The sequence below is a fragment of the Spizellomyces punctatus genome, assembly GCF_000182565.1.
Source record: "Spizellomyces punctatus DAOM BR117 chromosome Unknown supercont1.6, whole genome shotgun sequence".
Taxonomy (NCBI): domain Eukaryota; kingdom Fungi; phylum Chytridiomycota; class Chytridiomycetes; order Spizellomycetales; family Spizellomycetaceae; genus Spizellomyces; species Spizellomyces punctatus.
Genome location: NW_015971542.1, coordinates 1 through 17,619, shown reverse-complemented (window position 1 = coordinate 17,619; position 17,619 = coordinate 1). Strand labels below are relative to the sequence as shown.

Sequence of the window (17,619 nt, the reverse complement as noted above, 5' to 3'; positions counted from 1 at the left end):
GGAGATCAAGACTGACATGAGTGATCATTCTCTACCTTTCCTGGCATGCTCTCTAACGATGTGTAGGGCTTGGCAGCTCATCCCATCATTTCAGGGGTACGCCGATGAGTATGAGCATAGGAAAACTTTGTTAACGACTTTTGGACAGCTGTTCCCTCTAGTGGCAATACATCACCGATGTGCAGTCGAGACCAAGCAACAATGGAAAATTGTAGGATGCGGAAATCAAATTGGTGAGATACCAATACGACTCCGTTTACCACTCTCTATCTTACACTTGCAGTTCATCAAAGAGGTCCTCCGCCTTACGACTTTTCAACCGATGTGGTCCCTCGCCCACGTGTTGACGAGATCTATGTGCGATTCAGCTATTGTAAGTCACATTGTGCGTTTGCTTTTCCAGATGCGAATGTACAGCGCTAACGTATGTCGGCTGGTGATAGCGTGCCGCTCTAGGTGGATTCTTGATTTGCGATCGGAGGTATGCTTGGCACATTCCCGTGCCGCTTCCCATACCGTGTTAGATTTCAAAAACACTAAAGGAAGCTACTCTACGCAGCGATATCAGCCAATATGTGTCACTAGAACGGTCATTTTTGGAGGTTGCCCATTCTGAGAACCGATACGCCAGTCGGGGCGAGCTTGCGAGCGACATTTTAGACCTTGGGATGTTCAATTGGGAAGTGAAACGGGCTTTTTGGAAGGTTGTTTCAACACCGCCTTTTTGATACGAGTTCAAGAAATCGGTCTTTGCAAACTTAATTGCATGTTCTGACAGAGTGAAGAGATTTATCCGCAAATCCTGACTGATATCGATGAATGCGTTGAGACATTACATCGACATCATCGCGAAACTCGTCGGGTATGGTCTCCGCGACCCGCTCCCAAAATTCAACGAGAATGGCCTTTTGCAATGGAGCTTTTGCAAAAGATTTCACCACCGTATATGCGTCCAGCGCCGCCTGAACGGCCTGCACCGATTCCATGGAAGATGGCCTCTGAGTCTGCGGGGTGCGTCTTTCGTCCATATTTGCGGGTTGGAGAATTCGTCTCATGCTTTACTCGAATACAGATATCTTGATATCTTGATCCAATTACTCACCAGCATGCTATTCGACGGCGAAAGCATATGCGAGCGGGAAAATATGTTTCATAGACATCGGTATGCATTCGTGGGACACTTGCATAGGAATTGCAGCAGACTAACGTATTGTCTTGCGAAAGACCATATGACTTTAAGCGTCTTTTGAAAAGTAAGCTCATGCGAGTTCCGCAGCTACTAGTTTTGACTGTTGACACTCTTGATATCGCGACACAGAGATTCTGACTGCCGTCAAGGTAGCACGACAGGTCCCATCAGATAATACTGTCTTCTACCACTTGAAGCAGTCTGCAGTAGATTTCATGTGGGAGGTACATCAGGCAACGCTCCTGTATCCAGAGGCCCAGAAAGCGATGGACGTCCTGTTGGTAAAGTGGAGAATACGGCTGACACGGAACCAAGGTGCGTTCAACCGATCCTATCTTCTCACACTACAAGGGCATGATCTTTAGCATAATAGGTCTTATTCATACCATTATCCAATCTCTTACCCAAGAAACACCAACTGCTTCAGCGCACGCTTACCGGGCCAAAAACTTTCTGTCGTATTACCTTGCATTGAGTCCACTATGTGGTGAGCGGGTTCAAGAGTGTGTCGGTGCTGACATCAAGTACTTTGTTAAGAGTCAATCACATGGTGTTTTCCTTTCATTGGGCGACAGTGGGACTTTTTAGTTTCAGGACCATAGATACGTAGGGTAGAGGACATATATAGCACAAGATTAGATTCGAAATAACAAAGGGAGCACGATAATGGTTTCTATTAGCTTTTTCTTTATTCAGACTGTAGTTTGTTGCTAGCATTGTAAGAAAATGGTAAAAAAAAGTACAAAGCAAAAAAAACATACACTATGTAAACCAATTCCCAATCATGAGCCGAATGACGCACAAAGGGAACGACCCAAGCCTAGCTACTTGAACAGCAGGCAGACTGGGTAAAAGAATATGTTACTATATACAAATTTCCTCTCTATGCAAAAAACAAGCCATTTGCAAGGTGTGTTTCCTTAAACCGTGACCATATTTCCACCTGCACCTCCATTATTGACGCTACTCATTTCGCCAGTAAGGGTATCCATGAAGGACTCTACAATCGGTCCATTATAAGAAAACGACTGTTGGGATGACGTTGGGTCTCCCCCGCTGATCGAAATGTACGACATGTCAGACAAGAGTTCAGGTGGCGATGGTGTTTGAAATACAGCTTGTTGTGGGTTGGTGTTGATGTTTAAGGAATCTTCAGAGTGGGCAGGCGAGGAAAGGAGAGAGTGACGGCGGGAAAGTGTCGCTATCGATGGGGGTGGAGTCACGGGGGGAGTGATCATGTCTCCGGAGGTGGTGCTCATGCGAGGGGAACCAGAAATGGAGGCCGAGTCGAGGATGGGTGAACCGTTCATTCGCGTGAGACCGCTGGGTGTGTTCATGGATGTCACAACAGTCGGCCGACGACGAAGGGATTCGTGAAAAGAGTTTTGGCGTTTGCGCTGGTTGTTGGCAATCAGATTTGGCGTCGAGTGCCGTCTGGCAAACTGAGGCATACTGGCGGCCGCTGAGGATGCCGCAGCTGCCGAGAGAGGAATGATTCCAGTGCCCATGTTGCCCACGTTGCCCACATTGCCCGTGGATCCGGTGCCCGCTGGGGCATTCATTTGCGTCGCACGGTGCACATGCACATCCGACTGGCAAATGAGGAGTAACTCGCCGCGGAGTGCTTGCAATTGTCCTTTGATGACGTGCCTCAGCACACAGGTTGCCTGTGTGTTTTCGGTAAAGTCGCGGCACTGCGTCCAGACTGAGCCTCCACTGATGGACATTTCCATAAAGAACATGGGACATTGGTTGAGGTCAATGGTCATTTGCCCAGTGAAAGCGTCGAGTTGATCAAATGAGATTGCGGCAATGGATGCAAAGGGAAATTCCATCTTGAACTTTGATGTTCCTTCAACAATCTGCCATCTCATGACACGTTCCACGGTGTTGAACGTGCAAATGAGATCGTTTGTTGTGATGGGAACTCGGCGCCAAGTACCGATAGCAAGCGATTCAGCTGTGAATGGCATCGTAACTCGTTCCATGTTATTGGAGGGCGGTGGAGCTGGCGAGCCTATATTCAGATTGCGGTAAGTATCATGAAGCATTTGAAAAAGCCAATGAGAAGAAAAAGAATGCCTACCATGTTGCAAGCTCATCGCCTTGCCTCCATTCATAGTCATCATTGCTGGTGGCGGTACACCATTTGGGACTCCCATCCCCATTCCCATTCCCATGTTCATTCCCACGCCCATTCCCATTCCTATTGCAAAGTCGACACTGTTTGAACGCCCGATTGGTGGCATCTTTGGTGGCATCTGTCCGTAAGCGCCGTACGGCATGGGAAAGGTAGGATAAAATGGAGGTCGCATACCATAAGCGGCTGCTAGGTATGTCTGGGTGCGCATTGCCTGCTCCTGGGCAGCTTGTTGCGCAGCCCGCTTCTGCATGAGCTTCACCTTTGCGCGACGATTCTGGAACCAGATTTGAATGGATCGCTCCGTCATGTTTACTTTAGTCGCAAGAATCTCTCGGAGTTTGGCGTTTGGTGATGTGTTGGTGAGGAAGGTTTCTTCGAGGATGGCGAGTTGTTCGGGTGTCGCTCGTGAGCGCTTTTTTGGTGGTGCGGTGCCATTGGCCAAGTTACCATTGTAAGACTCGGATTTTGGCATACCTTCATCGATCGATGGTCGCTTGAGACTTTGCTCTTTCTGGCCATCGTCGGATGTTTCGCCTTCGGTTATCATACCGTAGCTGTCGTCAGTGAAATCTTTGAAAGGATCCTCGTCAAAGGCGTCGAGGGCGGGAGTGGATTGTTGTGGAGTCGCGATCAAGTGCGAAAAGGTATCTGGGATGTCCACGGAGAACCTACGCTTTGCCGGCCGCTCACCAAAATCGTCTTGAGATGGACGAGTCGTCATGATTTCACAAACACCGTCAAATCAAGACTGGATTGTTACAAATATGGATGATCTCTCCAAGGGGCCAAAGGATGTTGGGTGACGTGGAGACACAAATGATGAACAAAGCCCAAACAAACGAGGGCGACGTCCAAACAAGATGACGGAAATATATATAGCAAAAGATACGTTGAAAACGAAAAGGAAAACGTTTTAAAACGGTGGGCGTTCAAAGTTCCAACAAAAACAGAAGAGTTTGGGGGAGGAGGATGTTTGCCCCCCCTCCACCTCTCCAACAAAGAAAGCGCCCTTCTAATCTGTTCCAAAAAAAAAAAAGGCGAGCGATCGTTCAAGCTTTGTGTGCGCGTGGTGAAAAGGAAACGGCCGTCAGTTCGTTTTTGGGTGCAGTTTCATCTTTTTTTTTTTTTTTCCTTTGGACAAGTCGTCGGCCATCTCCCTCCACACACACGGCGAGTCGGCGGGTTTCTTTGTCGTTTTGCGACGGGCAGCCAGTGGCCAGCCACATCTGACGGCGGAGGGAATTTTAGTGGCGAGCAAACCCCCCTTAACGGTTGAGCAACATCTTGCCGCTAAAGAAGCCTCCTCTCCCAAAACACAGGAGCAAGTGGTCATTCAACCTCCCCTTTTACAAAAGGCCTTCCTTTGGAGGAAAGTCGCGAGTTTCAAACGTCAGCAACGAACCTTTTGGTATCCGTGGATTCAATGTTTTAAAAACGGCATTCCGCGGCATGTGTAGTTTTGTTCCCTTTGGATCACGGATTCTTAGTTAATCTGACCGCATGTGTGACGTTGCACGAGCGGCTTGCGGCACCCTGGGCAACAACGCACTGTTTCAGATCTTACCCTTGGATATCGGTACAACTCGGTGATTATTTTAATTCTTGGCGATTGACCCAATCATTTGAAACAGGGAGCCCCATGACATCCCCGCTTTCGTAAGCAGATGACGTGATCAGACAAGGAGATTTTATTTACAGATCCTTGCAAGGATATCGTCGAACTGAGGTAAGAAAACGTCAAACTGTTACGCTTTGAGTTAATCATCGCACTTGTTTACAGTCTCCCCATCCAATCCTTCCAAATCATCCACGTCCTGCCGAACCAAACACGCCATGACCTTTTTTTGTTCCGCCCATCCAAAACCCCACTTTTCCAAATAGGCCTCTTCACTTCCATATTTTTGTCTAATATACTCCAACGTTTGTTTAATGACATTGGGGGGAGCATCACAAAAAGATGGATCCAACCCTGTTTTCCGCATCTCTTCCACCATGACATCCCGTTGCCGGGCTAGCCCTTCTTGTGTCCGTGCATAGTCTTTGATGATATAGCTTTCGGGGATCTTGGCACACCGTAGGGCCAGTGCAATGACGAGGCCGGTGCGGTCTTTCCCTTGTGTGCAGTGCACGAGGAGAGGATAATGGGCTGGGTTGGAAAGGAGCCGGAGGGCTTGGACAATTTCAGCACCACAATAGTCCACGAAATCCTTGTTTAGCCCGAGGAGGCCCCGAGGTTCAATGACGCTTTGCCCAACGAGTTCAATCACGCGCGGTTTTTGATTCATTGCCATGAGAGCAATGACCTTGCTGATTTTGTCATGAGAATGCCATGAGCATGATACAAAACAATGCGATCGCAAGGGCGATACTCACAGCTTGGTTTTCAACCGCAAAGGCTTCCACACGGAATGCCTCCTAAACTTTCTTCCCGCAAAATTGATGTAATACGTTACCCGCTGTACATCCTCGCCACCCGTATCACCATCGGAATGCAACTGCATAGGCTCAGCTTTTGCAGTTACCACCGCGCCGTCCCCCACTTTGATGAGTTCGGCAATGTTTGTTTGCTGGCAAAAAAAAACAGTAAAAAACCATTGTCAGATCATAATTGTACGATCATAGCACGTACCTCGTTGATGGCAGACGCTGGAAAAGTATTGACAAGATCTTCACCCATTTTGCCTTCAGTTCTAAAAGACAAGGATAAGAATGCTGCATCACGTTACAATCGTCACGCAACATACTCTGATCGCAAATCAACGACAGTTTTGATCCCATATTTGGCAGTGAGGAGTTCCAAGTCTTTGGTTGTGGCATCGTCGAGCCGACCGGATCGAAATAGGTTGCCAGTTTTCATGTAACTAAAAAGGAAAAAAAAGAGATTCTAGTTCCGACTCCCTTCCCAACTGTGACAAGACGAATAAAGACCTTTTTCCAGAATCCTCATTAAACCCTCGACCAACATCTCTAAAATTCACGACATTCTGAAAGACACCTTCAACAGGCTGTTCCTCCTCTGCTAAAATAATGGGCACAGGTACATTCTCAGCCGCTTGGGCAATCTGGTCCGGTGTCGTGTGCGCATCGACTATTTGGACATTTTGACGTTGGGCTTCGTTTTGAGCGGCATGTTTGGCCAGAGGTGTTGTGAGTGTCGTGGAGGTGGTTGGGTTGAGGGCTGTTGAGAGGGATTGAGACATAATTGTATGCGTCGTACCAAAGATACTGTATAAACACGGGTGCGTCCATCTCTTCCAGCCGTCGTCGTCTTTAATGTTGGAGCGGAAATACAAAGACCTGCGGCTGACGCAAGCCGCGTCCTTTTTTGACGTCATTAACAACTATGCACGCCCATCAGTCGACTATCCACGTGACAGCATCTCCGACTTTGTTCAGACCTCCGACTGCCAGGATCTGCTTGCTCCTGGTAGATACATTGTGCATTCATGTCGAAATACACAAATATACATTACACACACAGGAAATCGGCACAAGGTGTTCTCATATCTGCTGTCAAACTTACACTTTATTTGCCCCAAAGTTTTCGCATTTCATTACCAGATTCATCAGTCGGTTTCCCTCGTGGCCAGCGGTTGTGCTGTTCTGCAGTAACGCTTTTGCACGTCCTTCCCCGTCACTCTTGTGCTGTCACGCAGTAGGATATTATTTATCGATCCTGAGTGGGCTCTTTGGGAAGGAAACCTCACTCAAAAACTCCCTTTTCCGCACGCCATCTCCGGCCCAGTCCAAAAAAGCAGATAACACCACTATCCGGCAGAGAGAATTCAAACCGCGTAGTGTGATGGTAAATTGAAGGATTTGGCCCATCGAAGCGGAAGCGGAAAGAGGTCCAGATCTGGAAGCAGGCATGTTTTCATGTTCCTTCCTTTTTATTTCTCCTGCACACATTTTCTTTCGCATGCATCTACACCGCTCCTTGCATGCTTTACGAAAGTCACTACAATCCGGGTCCCAATACAAGGATGCTTGACGATTGAGTCAAGGAGCATGAAGATCGTCTGAATCCGGATTACGAAGCAGAGTTCGATGCTGCGGATGGATTCTTCACCGTTTCCAGATGCCCTCTTTATTGCTAGATCACAAGCACTCTGCTGCTTCATCCCTGCAGTCTTCGATTCGACTTTACAACACCAAAATTGGGCTGAAATTCACAAGCTCTTGGAGAAGTAGCCTGTTAACAAAATCATCAACAAAGCCACTAATCCCCGTATTTCTCCTTTTAATGATAGAGTTTTGCGCATTCCGGGTATCTATCACTTTGGCGTATGGACATCGAAATGGGGACCTTTTAGTATAACGAAAGAAAGTGGCCGCAAGTCTGGTGGAACTCTTGCAATCCTTTTAACATTTTCCAATGTTGGTGTTAAATCTGAATGTGAAGGTCCAACGTCATCGGAGTTTGAAGGTTGTGAGAGATGGACGGCGCGGTATCTCTGTTTGCGGTACGTTTTCTAAAGGGCAGTCGGTAGGACAGCGTTTGATTTGTGCGCGGGGGATGTATTTTGTATCCGCTCTATCGCTTTGGAGCATTTTGTGAAAAATCCGGGAAGGGGAAGTATTGTCCTAACTATGTGTCGGGAGATCTTCAATAAAGAGTAAAGTTTGTGAGCATCCGGTTGTCAGAAGAGAGATTCGACCTTTATTAGCGATTGTCTGCTCGCCATTTCGATATCTGAAGCCCCAAACTGGTCGAACCGGTGCGCTTGCCAGTCGGATCTCAGCATGTCAAATCCCCTTCGAATGCAGACCGAAGCACGCAAAGTCCTGCTGCGTGCGCATAGTTTCCCAGTCTGCTGCAGCATTAACCTAACCCTATTCTAGTTTATTCGACTATTCCGCCTCTCAGAGGCCTCCCCTCAATTCACTACACAACAATCTACCATGGTTGTCGGCACACAGGCCCCTGCAGCACCGAACGCAGAAGCACGAAGAGAATAGACTTGTTGCACAGCTATAACCTTTTTGAAGGATTGTCCAGAGTGAGTGCCATGGCATCTGCGGTGTCACTTTCCCTGTTTATATAGTTGCTGCATTAAAACATGTAATGCTAAATATCTCGGCAAATTTATGACAGAAGACGTAGGCAAGAAGACCAAATTGACACAGGCTGAACCTAACAAGTATGATGAGGAGGAACGGCTGGAAGCGTGCTAAATGATGTATCTGATGTATGCAAGAAGAGCTGGATAAGTATGTATCTGCATATTCACTGCGGGTATCTGCAACTATATCAACAAAGTAGGCTAATCAATAACTTTCTTGTGAAGGGATAGTTGAACCAGCCATGCACGCTGTATGTTTAACCAATGAGTGCCCTGAGATATCCTTTCTCACCAAAGTCTAATGGCTGTTGCATTGCGGGCTTAAGAGACGAGCACTTGCAGATGGTCCTCCTTCTTCTCGTATTTTTGAAAACCATCTTGTCAACGACTGAGCTCCCACAGCAACACTTTTGCAATCACAAAATGGTCAAAAAGAAGCAGATTGATGGTCCGCTATCACAATACAGGCAGGTCTTGTAAGTTGAATATCTACGCATTTGGTTCATGTTTTTATTCTACATCGTAATTTATTATTTTTGCAAGAATTGGCTGTCGAAAAACGCGACTTGAAGAGCTGTCAAAAGGCTACGAAGGGGAATTTCATGTGCAAATTGCGGGGGATTCCGGATGAGGCTGATATTCGACACGTCACAATATTTCCCACACTCAGAGTCTATTTAGTCTCCCCTCCCCCCAACCATCTCCCGCTCTCCATTCGAAAAGTCATCTTGCGGCAGCATGAACAAGTCAAGATGGCACAAAATCCTAGTGCCGAGGAGATGTCAGCACTGAAGTCGGAATTAACAGAGTTGGAAGAACGGTTCAATTCAAGGTTCAGCATGATCATGGACATGCTCACCGAAATTAGGGCCGGTAAGTTTGGCATTGTCGGTCACCAGTCAAAAAATGCATTTCCTAATGGCCTTGTTTACACTTGTATCCCCCAGTCCATGCCCAGATGATATCAGGTCGCCTGTATCCCCAGTCAGACCCGTACATCGACACGTTCAGCCCTGGTGTCTCTCTTCACCCTGTTTTCGTCCAGAGTTTCCCCCCAGAGTTCCGTTCAGCACCGGACCCTCTGTTCATCAAGAGGACGAACGCGTAAAGGATCTGCCCGCCACGCAGGAGGAGCACAAAAAGGATACGGACCAATATGCACACGCCATTCAGGACGAGCTTCCCCCCAAAGGTCAGCACAGCACCGGTCCCTCTGTTCACCGAGAGGACGTAAGCCTGAGTCCGAAGGATATGCATGACACTCGGGAGGAGCACAAAAAGGCGGATACGGACCAAAATGTACACGGCATCCAGCAAGAGGGCATTGGTTGAGGTAACCAGAAAGAGAACATTTCATCTGGTTGGGATATCAAAGAGACTGAAGGTGGGACGTGGGATGCCGCCGACTTAAAAGAAGAAGTGGTGCAGGTTCCTGGAGAGGAAAAAGATGAGAAGCAGGAACAACCAGAGGCGGTTGTTAAATACGAACGTCATCCACGGCTCGCACCTTACGACGCTCCACCACTTGCACCAGTGTACCCGTCGTCCTGCGCGATATGTGCGGAAACCCGCTACTTGGTAAAATGTCTAGTCTGCGAACACCTGTTCTGTAACGGGTACATTCCACCGAAAAGAAAAGGCGGCATTCGCCGCACACACATTGTACGCCACATTCAAGCTACTGGCAATGTATCGATAGCTTGGAAGCAGAACGATAGCGAGTTTGTTCCACTCGTCTGCAATCGGACCGACTGCGAAACAACAACATTCTCGAATTACGGACTACGGAAAAAGATCTCCAATTCGAGTGCACTTCACACGGCCATGATTTGCGACATTCCGGACAGGCCATCGTTGATCTACTGCCCCTTCCTAACCGCGACGTTGCCGTGCAAGGTCTGAGGCGTCTCCCAGATTTACTCATCCAACGGATTCATCCGGACGACATACAAAGAAAAGCGTCCTCTCTGGAAGAATATGTTATTAACATGTTCCTGCAGATTGGATTTGCAGCAGACGCAGGCTCCATTGCAAGTCGGAACAAACTGCTTCAGAACTTGTATGCTGTGGTGACGAGTCCTAAAGACGACTTCAGTGAAGTCGCGTACCCAGAAAGGTAAGTCAAAACGCATATTATGCCATACGCTATTTAGTAATTTTGTAAAAAACACCTCTTTTGGTAGCTTTGCCAGTCTTCGAGGATATGCAAAATTCTGGCGACGGCAAGTACGACGTGAGCTAGCATGGGGAAACATCAGTACACCGCATCTTCCTGAAGAGGTAGACGTACCTAGTCTGATGTAAGTGTGTGCATTTTATATGTCCTTGGTATTTTGTTTATGGAAGCTAACTAGACAGTAAACATTGCAGGCAACTGCGGACACTCAAAACACTGGAGTCGTTTACGCCATCAGAAGAGCAGGCAGTTCCCAAGAAGTGGAATCCCTCGTTTATCAACGCTGTCGTTGCCCAGCCGGACACTGTCGATCAGGACATCCAGGAAAACGGCCTTCCTGCTTGGTACACTGCAGAACGCGAGGCGGAATTGAATGATGAGGCCAGTTCGATCAGGAGGACGTGGAACTTAAGCCACCTGCAATCGCTAGCAATCACGTACGCTTTAAGGCAGCGACCACCGCTGTACGCTATCCAAGGACCCCCCGGTGCAGGCAAAACGCACACATTGACCGCTGCTGTGCACCTATTTGCGTCCCGAAGGATGGATAACACCAAGAAGATCCTTGTCTTAGTGCCGACAAATCCTTCTGCGCTACTAATCCTCAGGCGCCTGGATGCCATTAAATCAGACCCGAAGCTTAGGATCGGTGTTCATTCCTGCCAAAAAAAGCGGGTTGGAAGCCAAAGAATGCGGGTTGGAAAGAGATTCAGCCTTGGACCAGTTCGTCGAACGTCTCAAGGTGAACGCCTTTGACATGGTGGATGTCATTGTCTCGACTGTAACGTCCGCCAACATTCAACAAGCGGCGAAGCAAGGCCTATTAAAAAAGATCGAGATCGAGGCAGTATTGATTGATGAAGGTAGTGCCATGACCGAGCCTGCAACCGTAGCCGCATGTGCTAGAGCCCCCTGCGTATGCATTTTTGGCGATAAGGACCAAATCCCACCGAGATTGCAACGACCGCAGGCTGATACTGCGCCGCTGAACCAGTCCTTACTCGAAACGCGGCCTGGAAACAGGTTGCTACCCTTGCTTTCAGCTCACCGAACAACATCGCCTACCGCAATATGTCCTGGAGCTTCTCTCTATGTTCCATTACGGGTCGCCAAACGCAATGAAGGCATCTCCAGACTTGAAAGAGAGATGGCAGGAGCCGACGCTGCGTCCTTTTGGGGATGGGCAGAAGAAAAGATATCGGCATTTAGGTCATGCTTGGGCGACAGGATTGGCAGTCCTCCATACTCGGGAGTCGCCCGAAGAACCGGACCCCGTCCATCGCACGTCGTACCACAATACCTCCGAAGCTGCGATTATTTGTAAAATCATATCGAAGTTACCTGACGACATCCGGTCAAGGGTAGCCGTGCTCGTACCATACTTGGGACAACGACGCATCATTGTCAACGAGCTGCTAAGGAAAGGAATCACGGACGTTTACGTCAATACACTGGACGGTTATATGGGGGTCGAATATGACCTCATAGTCTTAAGTGGGGTGCGTACAGCTTGGAGCAATGACCTCGGCTTCATGGCAGAACACAAAAGGGCCTTGGTAGCCCTGTCTCGCGTTCGACTCGGCCTTCTAATGGTGATTGACGTTAAGCTCTTTCGGACGGACCCGTTCTTCGCCAACGTGTGCTGGAAGGCTGGCCAGGACGACCGGATCTTTACTTGGACCCAAGGACGGCTTAAATCTGCCGTCTATAAAGTCGAGCGACCTACGAATGACATACGAATGAGGGTGGTATGTATAATGCCAATGATATGTGGCTTCCGTACTTCAGGTTCATTTACCCAAATTCAAACGTTTCAGATCTCGTACGACAAAGTTTTAGAGTCTGGACATTTTGCTGGATCCAGCGATACCCGAGCGCGCTTTGTATTAGACGGTGTTCTGCAACTGCCTGAAGGGTTTCCTGAAGTGGGACGAGCCGTCCACATCAGAACCATATTCCAGTCCAACAAAAATCTGCTCAGAGTATTCGAACGGGAGGACAACGTCGATCCTGCACAGGAAACAAGCGTCCCACCGGAAGTCCGGGTTTACAATCTGCAAAAAATCTCCATCGACCCGATAACCGAGACTGCCGACATTGCACCAGTCGTTCTCTCGGTCGACTCCGTCAGTGCGCAGCAAGCGGTGATCACATTGGAGGACCAGGCACCTGCCTGGATGCATAACCTAATAATACACTGGCAACAAGAAGAGGAAATGGAGATGATGGTCAATTGTCAAAGAACAAAAAGAGTGGAATGGGTCGTCCAATACTTGAACGAATGGCTCAGAAAGAAGGATCAAGATCCGATCCATGATGAGTTTGAGGGGACTGCGCCGATTCAGACGACCGCTGGAAATGAAGCTGGTTGGGGCGAATAAGACAAGTGAACACAATTCGCAGATTCAGTCTAGTATTTTGCATGAAAGAAGAAAAATATCTCGCAGCTTCAGTGTAGTATTTGCATGAGAGAAGAGGGTTAGGGTTAGGAATATCTCGCAGATTCAGGGTAGTATTTGCATGAGAGGAGAAACTATCTCGCAGTAGTATTTGCATGGAAAAAGAACACATCGCTAGTATATGTGCTTGGATATGTCGGTATCTCTGCGTATGTAGTTAGCATATCTGTCGGGAGCCCTTCTGCACATCGTTTCAAAATACAACTCTGTATGTCTCTTTGCAAGATACATTGACCCTTGAGATTCCAGTCCAAAGTGATCTGTTCTTTGTATGCTGTTTCCGCAAAGAAAAGGGGGAAGACTGCACTGCGACTTGGTGGACAATCGGTGACAAGTTTACCTGGAGTATAGAGACGTAAAACTGTGCGCCTTCTTTTCGGCCAAGAACCAGCGAAAACGTCATATAGCACGCACAACTGTATAGAATTGCGTTTTCTCCAACAGAACGGAGCTGTTTTTTCCATAGAAAACCATAGCGGAGACGACTTTTCATCCCGAGAATACAAAACACGACGGTCTCCGGCGATATAGAAGTTTTTCGACAGCGCTCCGATTGGTACCACACCAGCCAGACTACGTGTGTGCGCGAGAGTTCTGTGTCAGAAGATGGTGGAATCCCAGACATCCTATGTGGGAAAACACTGCGATGGACCCACACGGATACCAAGATTTGGTGGATAAGTTGGCAATTCTTTCAAAGTGTGGGACGCCATTCGTCTGACAGTAAGACGGCAGACTTGGATTATGCGGATGTTTTATTCAAAGAATATGGGCAGGAGGGTACCTATCCTTTTAGAGGATATGTGATCAAGCCTTTGCCGCGGTGTTGTTGCTAGCCGCGCGACGCTTGACTTCCAAATGGCTGTGGATATCCTTGGCATCTGATGCAAAAGGATGGTCCAAATCCCATAACGAACTGTACATCACCCGTAGAGAGTCCCAGCAGTGTGTGCAAGGCTTATCCGGCATCGCAAAAATATGGGAAGTCGGCAATGTGTGGAAAGTCCACACAATGCATGTGCAGAATACGGCCATCCAATCGTACAACCAACACCCGCGCGTGTCATGTCGGAGACTCTGAGTACATGAAATTGCCATCAAACGTCCAACAACCGCCACGCGCAGCGACTAATGCCAGGAATGACATGGATGAGAAAACCTAAAGTTAGTACTGAAAAAAGGGTAACTCCTGATGCCGGGAGGGAACTGCTGTATGACATTGCATACCAACACGTCCACCAAGATGCCAGTTTAATTGTTCAGAAATGCTCCTGACCATGGCACATGCGGACATGGCGAATGCGTACAGGACGCCAGCGCTGATGGGTTCACTAGTGGGGTATTCAATGTAGGAAGAATGGGGAGCCGAAATTGGCAAAGCTAGCTAGCAAAATGCATAGTAGCTGGACAGAAAGGAAAGGGGGAGTGTGCGATTCTCCTCTGACCTACCGGGATAAACACAAATTCTGCGTATGATGACAAGTGACTGATTGGGCATGCAGAGTACTAAATGCAACATGTTGGTTGATCATGATAAGTTACAAATCCCGCATTGTCCATTTGGCCATTGTCATTGCCCCGCCATTATGAGTGACTTGGGTATCTTCATCGCGTGGTTTGGAGGCCATACAACCATAGAACCGTCCTCTTAGATGGACTTTTTTGGCAAGAAACAAGCCTACAGAACTACAGTAGAATATTACATTTTCTTTGACATTCCTTTCATATCGCTGCAGTAGTACGAGACAAAACGGCCGACCAGAGCCATTTACAAGTAGACCCTCCCATTTTGATGTACGCAGTCAGTTAACTATTATTCAATTGCTCTGGAATTGCTCTGGGTTCAAATCCCAGTGGATGCAAGCTCAGTGGCACCAGTACATATCCTACATTTTCGTCATATTCATGTGTCTCTGTAAACGCATGAACTGACCTCGCGGAACTGGGAGGTGATCACTCGCGTCGTTTTCCTGGCACATACATAATAAAGCAAACCGCATGGGAGAATGCAGCAGTGATATCCAGCATCAACCACCCAACACTTCTGTTCCATCGGTTGGGTACAATTCCGGCATTAATCAATGTACAAGGGCCGTGTACAGTGTATCAACACAACAAACAATACTTTTCGTCAGAGAACGTGAAATTACTCGAGTGAGACAACTTTGCGGCGATTATTCTGATCCGGAATGTTGTCCCCATCGGCTGAGCGAGCCCGGTACCATGTCACAGCATCGACTTCTACCCCATCCCAATGAAAAATCCTCCTCTACGTCCCCAATCATAACCCCGTATAGCCTGCTAGCTCGTGCCCATCTGAACATTGTACAGCAATATGACCGCCCGGGAGCTCCGGTTGGCCAATGTGGCCGTCAAGCTGTGATATGTGTTGATGTTGGCGTGGTAGGCCAATTCTCGGACTTCCTGCCCACGTTTCTTTCACTAAGAGTTGAGTTAAAATGTTGAGATGTCCGTCATAGTCGAACACAGCTCTGTATGGATGGAGGCTCACCGCGCGAAATTCTTTCCAAGGCCAACAACTACTCAGGTCTATTCCGTCACCTAGTTGCTACCCGACTCAGGATATTCGGTGAAATCGACAGGCCAGTAGAAGTCTCTGCTCATTCGATTTCGAAGGAATCCGTGAGATATCTGGCGGGCAGCAGAAAAGGCTCCCTCAAAATTGCGGTCCTTCAAGCAGGAAAGGACTATCCCCCAATTGAGTTCGTTCTCTGATTCGTCATTGTTTTCATTTCGCGGGTTGGCATAGAGCTCTTCAAGAAAATAGGCGAGAGCGAGGTCATCATCGTCCTCCGACCGTCTCCTTTTCATCTCACTTGTGTGCGCCCACATAGACAACGAGGCTTTAGCAACCTCCGGCTTGTCTGTCGTCTCCCTGCATTCTCCCTTGTACCGCTTACAATCGTCGTGTGGAGTTGCAAACCACGAAACAATATCTCCAGGCCAAAAGAAATCTTTGAGTCTTACAAATTCCAGCGTATGGTTTCTTAGACTACCATCGTATGCTTCGCTTTCGGTGAGTGCATAGTGCACGTCATTAGCCGTATCCCAGTACCATGGTCCACCTCGAACAGTTGGGTCATAGCGTAGGGGTTCGAGTGACGTATGCATGCTGTTGCCGGCAATGGTGCTGAGCCTGCATTCAGCACGCTCCGAAGGGAGCGTTGTCCTCGCCGGCATAAAGGTTGTATGCATGTATGCATAAAGGTACCTTGGAAATGCATGCAACCATTGGATACATTGGCAACAAAAGATGCTATTTAAAGCTGTGCAACTTTTAAGAAAAGTTGCTCATTTTGAACTTTTTGTGAACTTTTTGAATCCCCGGAATTTTTGATACCAAAGCTCCACTCCATCCGAACTCCATTATGCACTTTTCTCTATATTCCTAAAAAGATTGATTCCATGGATGGAGCTGAAGCAAAACACCCTCTCTGCCTCCTTCTGTGAGCTTCTGCAGCAGACAGATCGGTTCTGCCCAATCCTCTGTCATCTAATTGTCCAACAATTTTATGAGTGCAAGTATTCGGTTAAGATGGGAATGCGTCTGCCTGCGTTGCTTTGCCCTCAAAAATTGCTGGTGGCATCTACCTCCGCAACTCCCTCTTGCAAGCTTTTGGAAGCAGTGCGCTGCCAGCGGCTGATGATTTGTGTGGGGGAGAGGACAGTGATTTCCTCATGGCCCAAAAAGTCTACAGAGATCTAGCGCTCAGTTTCTATGCCTGCAGGCGCTCACTGGGGTTTGGTCCTTCTCCTCAAAGAGATCGAAGTAAAACAGGAGTTCTTCCAACACGACGCCGCTTTTGGGAATGGCCATCATGGAGATCAAGTGGAGACCGCGCTTGGGTTGGCAAACCTGTGGGCCATCTCGCTTTATTGTTTCGATGAGGTGGCTTCTGACTTCTGGAAAAAAGATCTGCATGGCGGTATACACGACGTTTGGCGCATTGCCGCCAACCACGGGGGGTTTAAATAGCTTGGAAACCGTGGGAAACGTCAATTGTGAAACTCAAAAGCGCAAACAAACGCTTCGATTTGCCCCATTTTCCTGCCGATATTCACGCGAACCCTAAGTGCTCAAAATCCGACAAGATACGACTCGATCGCACGCAAAACATCTTCATGTGATCTAGGACGTCCAAGGTGTTTTAGGGTTAAATTATGTATATGTATTTGTATAGTAGACTTAGTTTTACAACTTGTAGCCTGGCGTATGTGTACATATCGCAACAGTGACCTGCATTAACGTTACCCACCCGTACCAGCAGTGGGTTTTACATTGCATGCGGGCTGCTCGGCTGCAAACGGAAATAAATATATAGCGCTTTTGTGTCATGCAACAGGCGGTCACCGATAACCTTTTGTTCTCGTTTTCTGAACCGCATGGCGAAAAACATGTTCATGTCGTCTTGAAAGGCGAAGCGAAGGTTGACGATGAAAGGATGGGTTATCTCCTCCAAAATTGCTCGCTCCCGAGAGAGGTTTGGTACGGCCCGCATCCTTATGCATTGCTGTTTGTTGATGTACTTCCTTGCATACAGCTTCTTCGTGTCTCTCTCTTCTACGAT

The 17,619-nt window shown here is 47.9% G+C and overlaps 6 protein-coding genes across 6 annotated transcripts; 3 read left to right on the top strand and 3 right to left on the bottom strand.

Moving 5' to 3' along the window:
• Window positions 1–26: 26 nt before the first annotated feature.
• SPPG_03703 (uncharacterized protein) lies at window positions 27–1,961 on the top strand. The gene is made up of 8 exons (XM_016751958.1): window positions 27–233; window positions 294–373; window positions 444–481; window positions 560–1,011; window positions 1,073–1,162; window positions 1,225–1,253; window positions 1,319–1,504; window positions 1,563–1,961. The coding sequence occupies exons 4-8, from the start codon at window positions 914–916 to the stop codon at window positions 1,775–1,777; spliced, it is 618 nt and encodes a 205-aa protein (XP_016608618.1). The 5' UTR covers window positions 27–233; window positions 294–373; window positions 444–481; window positions 560–913; the 3' UTR covers window positions 1,778–1,961.
• Window positions 1,806–4,667, bottom strand: SPPG_03702 (uncharacterized protein). Its single transcript, XM_016751957.1, has 2 exons — window positions 3,276–4,667; window positions 1,806–3,206 (listed from the first exon to the last, which is right to left on the bottom strand). Exons 1-2 carry the CDS (start codon window positions 4,051–4,053, stop codon window positions 2,110–2,112), a joined length of 1,875 nt encoding a protein of 624 aa, XP_016608617.1. The 5' UTR covers window positions 4,054–4,667; the 3' UTR covers window positions 1,806–2,109.
• A 310-nt stretch (window positions 4,668–4,977) lies between these two features.
• On the bottom strand, window positions 4,978–6,572 carry SPPG_03701 (uncharacterized protein). Its single transcript, XM_016751956.1, has 5 exons — window positions 6,261–6,572; window positions 6,077–6,193; window positions 5,962–6,022; window positions 5,706–5,899; window positions 4,978–5,639 (listed from the first exon to the last, which is right to left on the bottom strand). Exons 1-5 carry the CDS (start codon window positions 6,530–6,532, stop codon window positions 5,090–5,092), a joined length of 1,194 nt encoding a protein of 397 aa, XP_016608616.1. The 5' UTR covers window positions 6,533–6,572; the 3' UTR covers window positions 4,978–5,089.
• A 203-nt stretch (window positions 6,573–6,775) lies between these two features.
• On the top strand, window positions 6,776–9,687 carry SPPG_09136 (uncharacterized protein). The gene is made up of 7 exons (XM_016757293.1): window positions 6,776–8,114; window positions 8,175–8,332; window positions 8,428–8,543; window positions 8,621–8,646; window positions 8,722–8,871; window positions 8,939–9,268; window positions 9,343–9,687. The coding sequence occupies exons 6-7, from the start codon at window positions 8,998–9,000 to the stop codon at window positions 9,501–9,503; spliced, it is 432 nt and encodes a 143-aa protein (XP_016608615.1). The 5' UTR covers window positions 6,776–8,114; window positions 8,175–8,332; window positions 8,428–8,543; window positions 8,621–8,646; window positions 8,722–8,871; window positions 8,939–8,997; the 3' UTR covers window positions 9,504–9,687.
• Window positions 9,688–9,883: 196 nt separating this feature from the next.
• SPPG_09135 (uncharacterized protein) lies at window positions 9,884–13,214 on the top strand. Its single transcript, XM_016757292.1, has 4 exons — window positions 9,884–10,511; window positions 10,579–10,695; window positions 10,766–12,319; window positions 12,389–13,214. The coding sequence occupies exons 3-4, from the start codon at window positions 11,663–11,665 to the stop codon at window positions 12,950–12,952; spliced, it is 1,221 nt and encodes a 406-aa protein (XP_016608614.1). The 5' UTR covers window positions 9,884–10,511; window positions 10,579–10,695; window positions 10,766–11,662; the 3' UTR covers window positions 12,953–13,214.
• A 2,378-nt stretch (window positions 13,215–15,592) lies between these two features.
• On the bottom strand, window positions 15,593–16,231 carry SPPG_03699 (uncharacterized protein; the record flags this gene model as incomplete). The annotated part of the gene is made up of 1 exon (XM_016751955.1): window positions 15,593–16,231. One exon carries the CDS (start codon window positions 16,229–16,231, stop codon window positions 15,593–15,595), a length of 639 nt encoding a protein of 212 aa, XP_016608613.1.
• Window positions 16,232–17,619: the final 1,388 nt, after the last annotated feature.

Excerpts from the sequence above, each read along its gene's own strand:
- SPPG_03703 (XM_016751958.1), top strand. The coding sequence starts at position 914 with ATGGAGCTTTTGCAAAAGATTTCACCACCGTATATGCGTCCAGCGCCG. Across the intron at positions 1,012-1,072 it reads ATGGCCTCTGAGTCTGCGGG|ATATCTTGATATCTTGATCC; the intron begins GTGCGTCTTTCG and ends ACTCGAATACAG. Across the intron at positions 1,505-1,562 it reads ACGGCTGACACGGAACCAAG|GTCTTATTCATACCATTATC; the intron begins GTGCGTTCAACC and ends TTAGCATAATAG.
- SPPG_03702 (XM_016751957.1), bottom strand. The coding sequence starts at position 4,053 with ATGACGACTCGTCCATCTCAAGACGATTTTGGTGAGCGGCCGGCAAAG. Across the intron at positions 3,207-3,275 it reads GGCGATGAGCTTGCAACATG|GCTCGCCAGCTCCACCGCCC; the intron begins GTAGGCATTCTT and ends ATCTGAATATAG.
- SPPG_03701 (XM_016751956.1), bottom strand. The coding sequence starts at position 6,532 with ATGTCTCAATCCCTCTCAACAGCCCTCAACCCAACCACCTCCACGACA. Across the intron at positions 6,023-6,076 it reads GTCGTTGATTTGCGATCAGA|AACTGAAGGCAAAATGGGTG; the intron begins GTATGTTGCGTG and ends CTTGTCTTTTAG. Across the intron at positions 5,900-5,961 it reads CAGCGTCTGCCATCAACGAG|CAAACAAACATTGCCGAACT; the intron begins GTACGTGCTATG and ends TTTTTTTGCCAG.
- SPPG_09136 (XM_016757293.1), top strand. The coding sequence starts at position 8,998 with ATGTGCAAATTGCGGGGGATTCCGGATGAGGCTGATATTCGACACGTC. Across the intron at positions 9,269-9,342 it reads GCTCACCGAAATTAGGGCCG|TCCATGCCCAGATGATATCA; the intron begins GTAAGTTTGGCA and ends TGTATCCCCCAG.
- SPPG_09135 (XM_016757292.1), top strand. The coding sequence starts at position 11,663 with ATGTTCCATTACGGGTCGCCAAACGCAATGAAGGCATCTCCAGACTTG. Across the intron at positions 12,320-12,388 it reads ATGACATACGAATGAGGGTG|ATCTCGTACGACAAAGTTTT; the intron begins GTATGTATAATG and ends CAAACGTTTCAG.